The following is a 13,953-nucleotide window of genomic DNA, read 5'->3' on the forward strand; positions in this document are numbered from 1 at the left end:
CGGATACAGTTTTGAAAAATCAGACCTGTGCAGGACTCTGGTTCCAAGCAAAGATGGAAGGGCTCTTTGCCATCACCCTAATTTTTAGCTTGCAACAGAGACGCCTTTTTAAGCATATTCAAAACTGATCCTTGACCTGGGTGGAACATACCAACAAGTTAAAGGGGCTCAGTAACTTATTTTTATATATATATATATAAAAAGCAAACTATAGGATGAAGTTTAAATAAACCAATATACATCAAGCATTCATCCTGATAGTGTTTACTTAGTGCTTTTGGAACCTGAAAAGAAATTTTGCACTAGGCAATGAGCAGACTGATCACTGTGGCCATCTACTAGCACTACCTACTCATGTATCCATCAACTTGGAAGCTTCTAAGACCCTAGCTTCAATTTCAAGCTACGCTGTGTTATAATTAATGTAGTAAATGTAGTATATTATACAGAAGTATCTTGGTTATTATCATCTGCAAACTGAAACTGATTTTGCATGATACAGGCCCTCTCAGTACAACTATAAACGTAAAAACTCCAAGACTCAAAGACTCCAATGGACCAATCTGTTATGGTTTCTGTGTCAATGCATATATATATATATATATATATATATATATATATATATATATATATATATATATATATATATATATATATGAAAACCAGAGATGGGAAGTAACAAAGTACAAATACTTCGTTACTGTACTCAGGTAGATTTTTCTGATATTTTTACTTTACTTTACTACTTATTTTTATGGCGACTTTTTACTTCTACTCCTTACATTTTTACAAAAATATCTGTACTTTCTACTCCTTACATTTTTAAAAATTGGCTCGTTACTTTAGTTTTGAATCATTTCAATGGAGTTACCGTTATTATTTTTCACGTCATCAATACCAAATTCAATCTAATTGGATGGGAATCTACGTTGCATTTGACGCACCACTACAAGATGAATCGACAGATTCGGCGGTATTCATTCGCGGCAAATCACTGCAGCTTGGTGGCGGTGGCGTTAGCATAGTAGCATGGACGACGAGATGATTGAAAATGAACACAACGGAGATCTAGTCCTATTGGCAGACATCCACTTAAAATGTAGGCAACGGCATGAAAAAAGTGGTTTCTACTTTTACTTTTATACTTTAAGTAAATTTACAAGCCTGTACTTTGTTACTTTTACTTGAGTAAAGAAGTTTAATCAGTACTTCCACTTTTACCAGAGTATTTTTTAACACAAGTATCTGTACTTTTACTCAAGTACGGAAAGTGAGTACTTTTGCCATCTCTGATGAAAACAAACACTTGACCTAAAACTGAACACCCAATCCAAAAAACATGCTGTCAACAACATAGAGGGGCATTATTTTGTTTAGCATGGCTGATAAGAGTTTATGAAAAGACAGCAAATAACAGGAAGAAAACCTGCTAGACAATGAAAAAAGCTTGAAATGATCCTGCAGCAGTGGTAACAGATTTTTCGGAAAGAAGATGGCAAACCTGAAATTCAACTCAAGAAAATCCAATTCAAGAAAAATAGTTGTTCTCAATCCAGTCTGATGGAAGGTACCCGGTAAGCTATTTTGCAAAAGAAATTGGGAGGAACTATCATTCTCCACATGTGCAAAAAGCTGTGACACATTTCAAGGGGCATTTTGCAAGGCACTGTAATCCTATGTGTGTCAGGCATTAAAACTCAATCTGCTGGTTCCTCATTCAGCTTTTTTGGACCTGAATTTCAAATAAATACAGCAAAGAACTGAATAACTTCAGCTAAACTCAGCTAAAATGCAAGTAATGCCCTTTTCTAACAGAATCCTACTGTCAACACAGTCAAAAGTCTGCTTGACAAGTTGAAACATTGTTCACAGTGTTTTCTATCTCAAGGTCTGAATGATAAGTTTCCTCTTTTTAAATGGTCTTCCATTCTCTGTAAGACATGCATTAAAGACATATGCTTTTTTTTTTTATACAATATACACCACGTGGAGATGAGCATACAGTACATACACAGCTCTACATCAACAAACCATGTGCACATTTCTCAAGAGTAGCTGATCATTGCTGAGCTCTTTTTTACTCCTTTTAAATTTTCTATTTTATTTTGTTCAGGCATTTTTCTCTTTGCATCATACAAATTCATGACATTTCAGTCTGATGCTACAGTTAAAGGCATTACATGGGATACTCTTTGAGTTTCAGAGGCTTTTGCATCATGAGTGATGTTTAGAGCTTCGAATGTTACCTTTATCAGAGTGAACAGCGGCTGCGGTGGAGCCCTGAGGCCCCCGGCGGCCCCCCGTAGATGAGGCCTCTGCTTTCCCCGCCGTGCTTCCCTTCTTCTCCTCACCTGACTTTGACGTGTCTTTCATCTTCCCGCCTTCTTGAGACCCTCCTTTAATGGGTCCGAGTACTGTTTTAGCCACGGTTGTGAGCTGGGTGACGAAGCTGGTTTTGTCCCCCGGAGACATGGACCGGGACTTGTTTGAGCAGGGGGACGCTGCGTTGGATGAAGGAGATGCTGGGTTTTCCTCCAGGACTTCCAGCTGTGTCTTCTCCTCTTTGATCCCACAGTTCCCGTTCGCTGACCTCTCCGCTCTGTGTCTGGATGCAGGGTGTGTCTGAGTTGGACCAGGGAATAAAGGTACTTTGGCCTTGGTTGCATCAGTCGCTCTGACGTTTCCGCCTATTCCTTCTTTATCTCCGGTCTCTGAGCCTTTACGCTGCCTGAATTGCTCAATGGTTGCTGTTTTCTGCACATTTTCTTTCTCTACAACCAAAGTGCCTTTTTCTTTTCCTTCCGTCTTCTCCTGAGCTTTAGTAGCACGCCCCTCTTCGATCTGTGCGCTGTGCAGCCTAGATGTGCCTGGAGTTAAGCTCTTCTCAGTGGCTTTGGTCTGAAAGGCTGTTGCCTCTGAAGTTAATGCTTTTACGCTTACCTGTTTGATACCAGAGCCTGTTTTGATGTCCGCAGATAAGGTAATAGACTTCATTTCAGCTGCATTCGTGATTCCATTGCCCCCTGCAGCCTCTTTGGTTGACGGTTTGCTTTTATCAACATCTGCTGGAGGAACTGCACTTTGCAACCCAGAGGGCTCAGGTGCTGATGTTCTAGAGTCTTTTTCCTTTGCTGTCACAATTGTGTCTCTGCTGAGTAGGGATTCCTGCCTTCCCAGCCTCCTCACATGGCTCAGGCCTCCAATGTCTGCTCCCATTGGAGGAGAAGGGGAGGAAGAAGATGATGGAGAGGGAGGAGCCGGTCCGTTCTCTCCTTCTATCTCTAACAAACTTTGCAGGCTGTGTTCACAGTGGAAGGACTCTCGTCTGTAGTCCCCATGGGACACCTCCAGACTATGCTTACGCAATGACACCCCTCCCGTCAAAGGGGAAGGTGTTGACGATGATGAAGAGGAGGAGGGTAGGATGGGCCCCCCGAGCTTTTCTGCAGACTGCACCCGCTGCAGAAGGGGGGACCTGGGCGGTTCAGCACTCTTGGGACGAGGACGGGCAACGGGAGGCGAGGAGTGGAGCTTGGCAGGGAACGTTTGGGTGGTGTTGGAGCTACCCACCGTGTGGCCCGTAAGAGGCGGAGGAGAAGACGTGGTCGGGGACGGGGTGTGAGCCAGAGGGGACAGTGGGATGTTACCAGCGGATTTGCAGCGCGCAGAGCGGTACTGGCGGTGGAGTTTGGGGGAAAGGCCGTGCAGGGAGCTGGGCCTCATGTGGTGGGAGGTAGCAGGGGAGTTTGGGGTGCTTGATGCCGGAGAGCTGCTCTGGGACGACGTGCCTGAGGAGACATTTATTTACATCCTTATTAACAACATTATTTCTTATTTATTCCAATAGTTCAATTCAAAATATGAAAATCATCAAAGGGATTTACCGCAAACAGATTAATATATTTAATTCATTCATGCTTCTCCATAGAATGCGCTGTAGATTCCCTGTGGGGTTTTGATTGGGGAAAACTTCAAGCAAAGTCATATCAAGGGGTTTAATTTTAACAAAAGACTTTATTTGAAAAATAGTTATTTTCAATGTAACTGCAATACAGTAAAAATACTGTAAGCTGTTTTATTTTTATTTTCTGTATTTTAAAAAATATTGTCACACAAACGTCCCCGTGTTGTATATGCTGCAATGCATTCTGGGTAAAAAAAAAAAAAACATATGTTAGGTCACTTAGAGTTAGCTCTGTCCAACCAAAACAGTTTCAAACTGAAGTTGTTTACGGGAAACATTTGTCACGGTTTTAGTTCTGTTTAAGTGTTCTTTTGAGTTTTCCGTTTCACTTTGATCCATGTTTTTCTGTGTTTTCTAGTTCTATTGGTTTAATTGCTATTTGTGGTGTTTTCAGGAGGTATTTGAGTTCTTAGCATTTGTTTGCGTAAAAATTCAAAAATATCCAGTGGGCTTGATTTCCTAGATTTGAAGACGTTTCGCCACCTCTCCAGGAAGCTTTCTCAGTTCAAATATCTGGATCCGCAGTGAGTTTGAGTCTTATATAGACAAAGCCTTGTATCGCTTGGAAACATGCAAATGGTAACCGATGAATGGGTCGTTTTGTTCCATTGTTAGCCTGTAATATCTGAAACCTGTCTATGATTCTGAGGGTCGGTCGTTAAAGGGGGGGATTGGCATTTCTTGTTTGCCCTGTGTTGCCCTCTTCTATCAGCCTCCTTCTCCTAGCTCCCTTCTAGACTCCTCTGTTCACACCTGCTCCCAATCTGCTGATTAGCCTAATCTTTGTTTCTCTTGCCCCAAATTTTCACCTTCGACTCAGTCACTGTTGCTGGTGTGTCGTCATTTCTTTGCCCCCTTGTTGAGTGAGTATTCCTGATTTTTTTATATTTTTGGATTTTGTGGATTTATTTTTTCGGATTTTTGCTTCTGTTACCCTTTTTTTGGATAAATAAAGCTTGCAAGATAGTTAAACTAGTAGTTCAACTAGTCATGGATCCCTTTAAAGCCAGGCATACACTGTGCGATTTTTTTCAATCGTTGCACGCAGCTCCCACTGTGGTTTTGTCGCACAGTTTGAGTTCACAGCTCACGATGTATGTGCAGCATGACGCTCTGATGCAATCTACCTGCTCACACTGTACGTCTAAAAACCAGGTCGGATTCAGCTCCGGAGTGAGCTGGCGCTACTCTGACTCGTTTATCCAGAAGCCAAACGAGTAGAAGCGGAATATGAAGCTCACTAGAGTGAAACGCACTGGCAATTTGTGCAATTTTGTGCTGAAAGCCCTAAAAAGAAAATGCGACGACGTATTGTGACAAATACATGGCTACTACGGTCTGTTCATTTTACAGAATTAACTCTATTTCACTTGCACCTCCACCATGCTTCTTGGTTTACATCTGAGAAGAAGAGGAGTCCTTGTTTGTGCATGCCCTCTAAGCGATTTTCCCACGACAGCAGACTGAAAATCAAACATGTTTTCTCCCGACCTCCCGATTCCTGATTGGGAGGTGGTTATGAGAGGCTGATCCGCCCCCGTTACCCCCTGAAAGTCGGGCTGATCGGAAAATTCTCGTACGACTGGAAAGCCACCCTGAAAAGGGCAAAAAAATTGCACAGTGTAAGCCCTGCTTAAAGCAGGTGTTGATACTTTTGGTTGTATCTGCAAGTTCCAAGGTAGGCTTGGAAATAAAGTCACCACGAAGCTCTTTAGTAGAGGGAAGCAAGAAATGCTCTGACATCTCCTGAACACCAACCAACATAGCTACACATATCTTCATTGACTGTTAAAAACTTTGCATTGAATTCCAGCAAAGTTGGATTCTCTGCCTCTCCACTCTTCTGAAACACGTTGGGATCACTTTGGGACATTGCGCTTGGAATCCAGAGGTTCTGAGTTCAAGCCACACTGCTTCTCGGGCGCCCCATGATGGCAGCCCTCTGTTCCAAGAGGATGGGTTAAATGCAGAGAGTTGATTTCATTGCTCTGTACTTGTGACAGTGTAATGAAAATAAAAATGCTGAAAAAAAAGAATATTAGTGGCTTAAAGGAATAGTACACCCAAAACATGATTAGCCTTCATTTTCTACTCACCCCCATGCTGAACAACACCCTGGAGTACTTTTTTGATATCTCAAATGCATCTGGAGATCTGGGAGGCTTCTTGCTGTCTGCTGACATTCAAATAATGGAGGTGCCCAGCGCCCGAGGCAGAAAGGTCTATAAAAGTCCACAAAAAACGTTTCAATATTCCTCCATACTGCTCGTCTAAATGACTTCGTTTCGAGTAAATTCTGGATGCTACCCACTCAGGACACTTGGAATACATTGGACGAGCAGTATGGAGGAATATTGACACGTTTTTTGTGGACTTTTATGGACCTTTCTGTCTCGGACACCATAGACCTCCATTATTTGAATGTCAGCAGACAGCAAGAAGCCTCCCAGATCTCCAGATGCATTTGAGATATCAAAAAAGTACTCCAGAGTGTTGTTCAGCATGGGGGTGAGTAGAAAATGAAGGCTAATCATGTTTTGGGTGTACTATTCCTTTAAGAATGGATGTATTGGATAGGCCTGTGTAAGCATCTTATTTACCTACATTTTTCCTTCCTCTCAACTTTCCGATCACTGGCTGCTGTATAAAGTTTCTTATATTTCTGTGGGAAATAACAAACCTTTTTTGTAAAACTCCTTTTTTATTAGACTAATTTGATATTACATTTAATCAATGGTGTCACGACACACAAATAAACATTATCTGGGTTGGCCCATATGAAGTACAACACCCCATCTACCCCAAGGTCCGGTCAGCTCAGCTAGTATCAGGTGGGTTTAAGAGGAATTTTTTGCATTACATCTGCAAAGAGACGGTGTCAGTGACGGGGCCCCTAAGAGGTCGGGGGCCCCTAAGCAACTGCAGTCTCTGCTTACCGATAGTTATGCCATTGTATTTAATCTATAATGAATTTTCACAGTTTCATTTGCTGTATAGTTTATGCTTATGTTTAACGAGTCTGTGTTTCTTTTAAAGCTCTATTAATGCATTAACAGTCTCTATACTTTATCTTTTCTTAAATATCTCTGATTAGTTCTGGGTTGGGATCAAAGATGCAGAAGAGGTGTTTTACTAACCCAGATATGGGGATTCCAGAGTAGAGCGGTAACTTTGTGTAGGAGAGCGGGCGGAGAAGCTGTGGGTGGGGGATCCTGGCAGGCTGTCTCCGGAAGACAGCGAACGATTCAAGGAGGAGAGGCTGCGACTTGTTTGGAGAAGGCTGGACTGCTTTGTGATCTTCCTGAAGAGCGAGCTGCGTTTCTTACTAAAAGAAAAGAAAAAAACAAACAAAACAAAGTGAGTTAAACCTTACAGAGTCTGTAATCCAACCCCGTACTTCTGTTATATGAGGACTTACTCTTGTCCCTCCTTGACTCCCGTCCTTTTGCTGCGACGCGCCATTTTGGATTTGTAGCTGGACTTGCGGGCGGGCCCTACTTTTATGGAGGTGTTCTCAAAGGGAGTGGTTGTGACTGTGACCTTGTTTCCACTCTGTGGATCACACGTTTACTTACATATTTTTAACCGATCAACATATAAGCAAAACCTTTATGTCATCTTATATGTTTAGTTTGTTGTTTTTTTACCTTCAGGATGAGCTCCACTACTTCTGTATGGACAAGACCATGGACTGACTCGCCGTTTACATGAGTAATGAGATCCCCAGCTTTGAGTCCAGCCTCCTGAGCAGGACCTCCATCCTCGACATGCTGCAATAGAAGCGGGTAGTTTTATATAAATGAGACAGAGATTAAAATGCAAGTACACCAAGCAAGCCAGGTATGTTTGCAGTGACAGAACACATTTCGTCACGGTACAACAATTCATTTAAATGGATTTTAAGTAGTCGTGGGCTGTTATCGGCATTAACGGCAGACTCTTATAGGGCAATAAACCAAATATTAATTTATTCTCAAAGTTGGGTTTGGAGCTTTGATATTGTAGCATGTTTGCCAGCAGGTAACTCATGCTGTAATCAAGGTCCAGTCGCGATGTTCTTTATTTATGCGATACAAAAAACAGGAAATGCTTGTTCCCATGTGTGCAACTGATAAAACATTGTTCCAAGGTACTGATGTTAAAACTTCAACCTGCAGAACATAATGCACCACTTTGTCCTGTTATGTCACATAAAACCCCAATAGAAGACTTGGAAGTTTTTGGCTCCAACTTGATGAATGAGTGAGAAGGATTATCCAATTTTCGGAGGCTCTGTTCACCCGCCTTCACCCGCTTCATATCTGTTCTTACCCAGACCATGTGGTGCACGCTGTAGACGTCACTGTCTCCTATGTACACGCGGATTGCTCGGAGGGTGAAACCATACTTCTTGCCAGAGCGGTGGATGGTGATCGGAGAGTGCAGAACGTTCACCATGGGACAGAAATCTCTGCTTGGAGAGGAGTCCCGGGAGGAGGGATTGGACGAGAGGGAGCGAGGAGACATGGGGCTGGGCAGCGGGGAGGCACCGTGCTGCTCCACTGAGAATAGAAAGAACAGTGTTCAGATTTTTCTTCCCAACTCTTTTTTTTATAATTTCCTGATCAAGTGATCTGAGGCGTCACCTGCTGGAATGATGACAGACAGCGCAGTAGCTGAAGCAGATTTGATGACTTTAGTCCCTGGACGTGAGCTATGCTTTTCTCCTTCAGACGACAGCTGCTGGTGTCGAACCCTTCGCAGTACCAGGTCTGTAGCGGCCCCACGGGGCCCCTGAAGATCAGGCAGTCCCAGACTGCTTGTGCTGCCTGGCAGCGGCAACGATGACTCAGGTCTCAAAACTTTGTCTGTGAAAAAAGCAGAACCATGAACCCAAACTTAAAAGAAATGCTTCTAGAAAGTATGGATCAAATGGGTTAGGGTGGGCGGGACCCTACCTGCTGCTGTGTGGCCGTTCCCATCTTTAAGGAATGTTCTCAGGTCTCCATGAGAGGGGGCAGCCCCTTCCAGGGAGGCGCCTCTGGTTTTCACAGGAGGCTGCTTTCCTGGACCTGATGGCTCCGTGTCCAGCTCCTGAGGTGAGGCGAAGCGGCTCATATCCATGAGAGCGGAGAAGCGCCTGCGGGCTCCGGACGGTGGACTAGAGTCGCTTTCAGTGAAGAAGGACTCTGAGCAGGACAGACGCTTCCTTAAAAACAAAGCAGCAACACATAGAACATCAGGAAGAGGTTAAAAAAATATATAAAAAAACATGGATGCTAATCTGGGAGTTCTTTCACTTACATTTCCGGGGAGCTGGTCCTCCAGCTCTTGTCTCGTAGGGTGACACTCCCTAAGCTTTCTCGTTTGGTAACCCGGTCCTCCCTGTGGACCTTGTGCTCCCGTAGAGTCACAGTGTGGGGTTTGTGCTCCAGCTGGGACAGATGCTCCATACTGCTGTACACCTACAGGTTGGAACAGTAATGTGGTTATGGGGGGGTTAGGGGTACTGCTAAACAGAAAGAGCAGGAGGACAAAATGCTGACATATAATTGTGGTCAGAAATTGAACATCCACTCATCATCTGCAAGGCAGTAATAATAACTGTGGGCCTACATAATTTTTTATAAATCCACACAGTTCATCAGCTGTTTTGGTATTATTTTCTTGGTGATTTAAAAATCAAACTAGTGATGGAGAACATGACATCTGAGCCGACAATGAGTGGATGCAAACCTCTAACCAGCAATGGGTCGGGCTCAAACCTTGCTGAAGCGAGGAGAGCACGACGAGAAGCGATGGATCTCCACCGGCTCATCGTCGTTGGTGTCATCTTCGTCATATGACTGCACGTGATGGTAGCGCTCAGACCGGGCTGAACCGAGGAAGAACATTGAAAAAGGCATTTATGTTTCTAGAACCATATATCTTCACTTCACTTACAGTATATACAGCCTTTTAAAACTGTCAATTTTTAACTGAAGGGGGGCAGAAATACAAATCCTAATTTAGTACCTATTGTGGTAAAATCCTAGGAAAGAGTTTTTGTGAAATTCTTGCTCAAAATGTGTTAGGGTTCCAGTTTGTGGGGGTTGTTTTTGTTCTTTTTCAGTGTCTCCATGCATCCACCAGATGGTGACATTGTTCCTCTGTTGGTCTGGAGGGCCTCTTCCTGCTCTCAACTACTCACACTTGCAGCTCATCACCGTCTGAGGAGTATATGAGCAGCAGACTGTCACCATCTCCTCGCCAGAGTGTTTACCAGTATTGGGTACTCTAGCCCCTCTGAGTTTTGTTGAGTCAATACTTTGAGTTTTTTTTTTTTTTTTTTTTTACCCAGTTATTCTCTGTGAATCTTTCACAGGATTTCACAGGAAAACTAGTGACAGTCTGCTCCGCTGCTCCTCAGGACCACCATAAGTCTGCCTGTCCGCCCTCCAGCTAAGTAATCTCTCCAAAACAGTTCAAGCCTCCACAAACAGGAACCCTCGGGTAACCTCAAAACCACAACAAGCTTCCACTTCCGGTTTACCAGACTGCTGGATTCCCCCAAGCTGAGAAACCAGTTGTTTAGTCACTTTGTTCACCTTTGTTCAAATAAACTTTTAAACCTCTTTCAGACTCTGTGAGTGCTTCTGCATGTGGGCAAAACATAGAAGGGCCATCATGACAAGATGGAGACAACAGTAAACTCAAGGTGAGGTTTAGCTCCTGAAGGGAGCTGAAGGAACCACTGAGGCTGCTCCTGACATTCCTAAATGCCTTAGAAATGTACGTATGTGCTTGATTACTGGATTACAACATTTCCTGCCAAACCCAACAATTTAAAAGGATAATTTTTCATTTTTTATTATTGTTAATTTGTATACCATATTATGTATTATCTGAGTCAATTACTGAAAGATTAAAAAAATCCAAACCCAGTCCAAAAAAACAAACAAAAAACAAGTATTTCAATTACAAACTTATTCCCAATTTGTATTATAATTTCATATAATGAATTGATTGTGTGTGATTGAGTTCTGAACTCTGGGCTCAACGCCTCAGGGACATAAACATACTGTCAAAATAACTGGTGTCTTCCTCTGACTCAAGGTGAGGGATGAACTCTGCTTTCTGTCTCAGCAGGCTGTTCCAGTCCACCTCTGTGAAGAACGAGTGCTGCTTGACCTCGAAAGCACCACCTGGAGAGCAGGAAGGGAAAAGAAGGAGGTCAGAGCATTTAAAAAAAAAAACAGACGGAGAGTCAGGGTGATGACTACAGCCCTAAAGCCTGGAGGTGTTTTCTGACCCCAACAGAGGTGACTTGTTTGATTAAACTGTCTTTGATGGGAAATACATGAAGACATTTTTCTTCTAGATCAGCAAGAACCAAGGTTACAGGTACCTAGGCAGCTCCTCTCTTGGTGGGGGAAGGGATTTCGATCTCTACCGGCTTTGCAGATCTAGAGACTGAATGTTGTGCCCAGTTTGTGCCAAACAGCCTGATGAGATTGAATTTGTGACTTTGACTAGCTTTTTTCAAGTCTTACTGAAAGGAGACTGACCTGTGCCAAGTCGCGCCAGAGGATTTGTCTGCAGCAGAGAGGAGATCAGGTGCTGAGCATCCACAGGAAGAGCCTCGTCTCCTTCTGGCCACGCTATGTCATCTGCGGATGAGGCAATGGGAAGGATGCAAGATGGCAAAATAATGAGGAGGTTAAGAAAATTGGAGCCAATTTTTTCTTTTGAGTGTGTGCAGATGAATTAAGAAACCTGACTTATCTGTTTATAATATGCATAAAGTATATGTATTCAATCAATGTGGAGGACGCTTGTTTACTTCTCACCTGTGATGACTTGTCCAAATAGCTCTTCTGGAGTATCTCCAAAAAAAGGCACACAACCCACCAGGAACTCATACAGGATGATGCCCATAGCCCACCAGTCCACAGGCTTCCCATAACCCTGACGGAGAATCACCTCCGGAGCGATGTACTCTGGAGTTCCACACACCTAGAAGAAAAAAAACAAGACCTGATGGAATCAACGCTATTATGAGCTTTCTTTCATGACAATTACAATCTCATTATGAATTTGTAAATTTTCTTCCCGTTTGTATCTGAAAGAATCCAAGAGTTTGAGGTACATCCTCTTCACAAAAATAACGTCTGGTTGAGTAAATCCCCTCACAGATGCCAAGACTACATGAAAGCCCAAAAATGTTTTTTCATGTGCAGATGGGCTTCGCAGTGAATGCTAACAATTTTCTGGCTTGGATAAATAATGAGGCTCGTATTCAAAGCAGTAGCAGAGAATAAAAAGGGCTTGTAATTTTAAAGTGTTCTTAAAAGAGACACAGTATGATTGCAACGGCTGGGGAAATACTGGTCTATTGTTCCTCCAACTGTTAAAGGTCTCATTTTATCAGGCTTTGGAAATGCCTACTGCACAATGAGAGGCAACATCTTTTCATGGAAAGCAGACATCAAAGGAGCCTTTTATGTTTAAACTTAGATCATAATGAATCAGTCCACCTCGTCCTTCTGCCAGAAAGACAGAAACGTTGCCTCTAGTGGAAATGTGACAAACAAAGCAGAACCAGCGCACTGGAACAGAACTGTGTCCCTTCAGGTTTTCTCAATGTGGAGGTGTTACAACCTCAAGCTTCAATTGATTTACTGGGATTTTGTGAGATAGACTATTATGGATTTTTATAACAGTGAAGAGTTAAAGGAAAATAGTACACCTTTTTTTATTTCTTTAATTAATTAAATTCAATTACATAAAGGTGAACTTTGCTTATCAATTTAGGAAAGTCTGAGGTGACTGATCTCACTTGATTCAGTTTAGAGATATCTGAGTGAAGGGGTTGTATGCCATAGTTTTTAGATATTTATCTGAAAAAAAACAAATTTTGTTTAAGCAGCATTTTCTATCCACTTAGCATTTAAAGCCTGAATCCAATAAAGCACCTGTGTCAAAATCAAGGCCTGTGGGCCCAGTCCATCCCACAATGGAAATTAATTCGGCCTTAAAGGCATGTTATGTCATAAAATCGGGCTTATATCAGTAATGCCGAGCAGAATCACCAAATCTAAGCATTCATAAATAACAAAATTACTTTTTTACCCCCAGATACTGCTATATTTTAGTGACTTAATTAATCAATTTTATTTTGTTTGCACACTTGTGTTCATGCATCCAAATGTAGTGACAGAATGTGTTTCAAAGCTGCTTACCTTTGCTTCTACTTCTTTTTTTCTGGCAAGAGTTGCTCAAACAAAGCCCTCCAGAACCAAAACGTATTTGCAGGCTCCTGCCACACCCATCCTCCAACACATTCACCACTGGAAGATCTGCACCAACCATTTTTGGACTCCCCTACCCTCAGCCCCCTACAAACCGTAAGCTCTTTTCTTGCTTATTTGTAAGTTACCAATCATTACCTTAATATCCATCATTTTCTCTTCATCAGAAGTCTGTGCCTCACTTTTTCCTCAGGGAAGACCCATGTCTGATCCTTTAAAAATTTATTATCTCAGTTAAATAAATATTGAACTTTTTCTTGTCTCCAGTGAGTCTCTGTGTCTGGGTTTAGGCATTTAACAGCTGCCATGATCCAGCACTGTAATTCATCCTTAATCAGTTATAGCAAATGTAATTTTTTTTTTCATAAACTTTGTCATGACTTCTGAATTGGAAATACTGATCTTTAAGTTGAATTGATTTAATATTTCCTTTATGTTACTGAAATCATTACAAATGTTAAGTTTCATTCATGCAGCTGCAAATGGCCCTTTTAACCCTTTAAATTTTATGAAAATTCTATCTTTTTTAAACTAGAGCTGTTATTAACCCTATAATGCCAAATGTATCGTATTTGATACATACGGTTTCATAAATGTTTTGCATCTGACACCTTTTGCATAATTTAATGGTAAAAACTTTGCTCAAAATCCTATTGTACACAATCAGATATACCTGATAACAGTCAGTAGAAGACTACACAAAAAAATAATCTTGACTTA

The 13,953-nt window shown here is 42.2% G+C and overlaps 1 protein-coding gene across 1 annotated transcript in view; it reads right to left on the reverse strand.

Annotated features, from left to right (window-relative positions):
* Positions 1-1,223: 1,223 nt before the first annotated feature.
* Positions 1,224-13,953, reverse strand: part of LOC119786881 (microtubule-associated serine/threonine-protein kinase 1-like) — a 91,116-nt gene continuing 78,386 nt past the window's right edge. Inside the window, 11 exon segments of the mRNA XM_038290445.1 lie at positions 1,224-3,788; positions 7,102-7,289; positions 7,383-7,516; positions 7,612-7,734; positions 8,276-8,505; positions 8,590-9,152; positions 9,248-9,408; positions 9,709-9,818; positions 11,005-11,127; positions 11,491-11,592; positions 11,773-11,938. Coding sequence (XP_038146373.1) covers positions 2,215-3,788; positions 7,102-7,289; positions 7,383-7,516; positions 7,612-7,734; positions 8,276-8,505; positions 8,590-9,152; positions 9,248-9,408; positions 9,709-9,818; positions 11,005-11,127; positions 11,491-11,592; positions 11,773-11,938 — 3,474 coding nt within the window. The 3' untranslated portion in view covers positions 1,224-2,214.

The sequence above is a fragment of the Cyprinodon tularosa genome, unplaced genomic scaffold (assembly GCF_016077235.1).
Source record: "Cyprinodon tularosa strain WSP-4 unplaced genomic scaffold, ASM1607723v1 ctg280, whole genome shotgun sequence".
NCBI classification, from domain to species: Eukaryota; Metazoa; Chordata; class Actinopteri; order Cyprinodontiformes; family Cyprinodontidae; genus Cyprinodon; species Cyprinodon tularosa.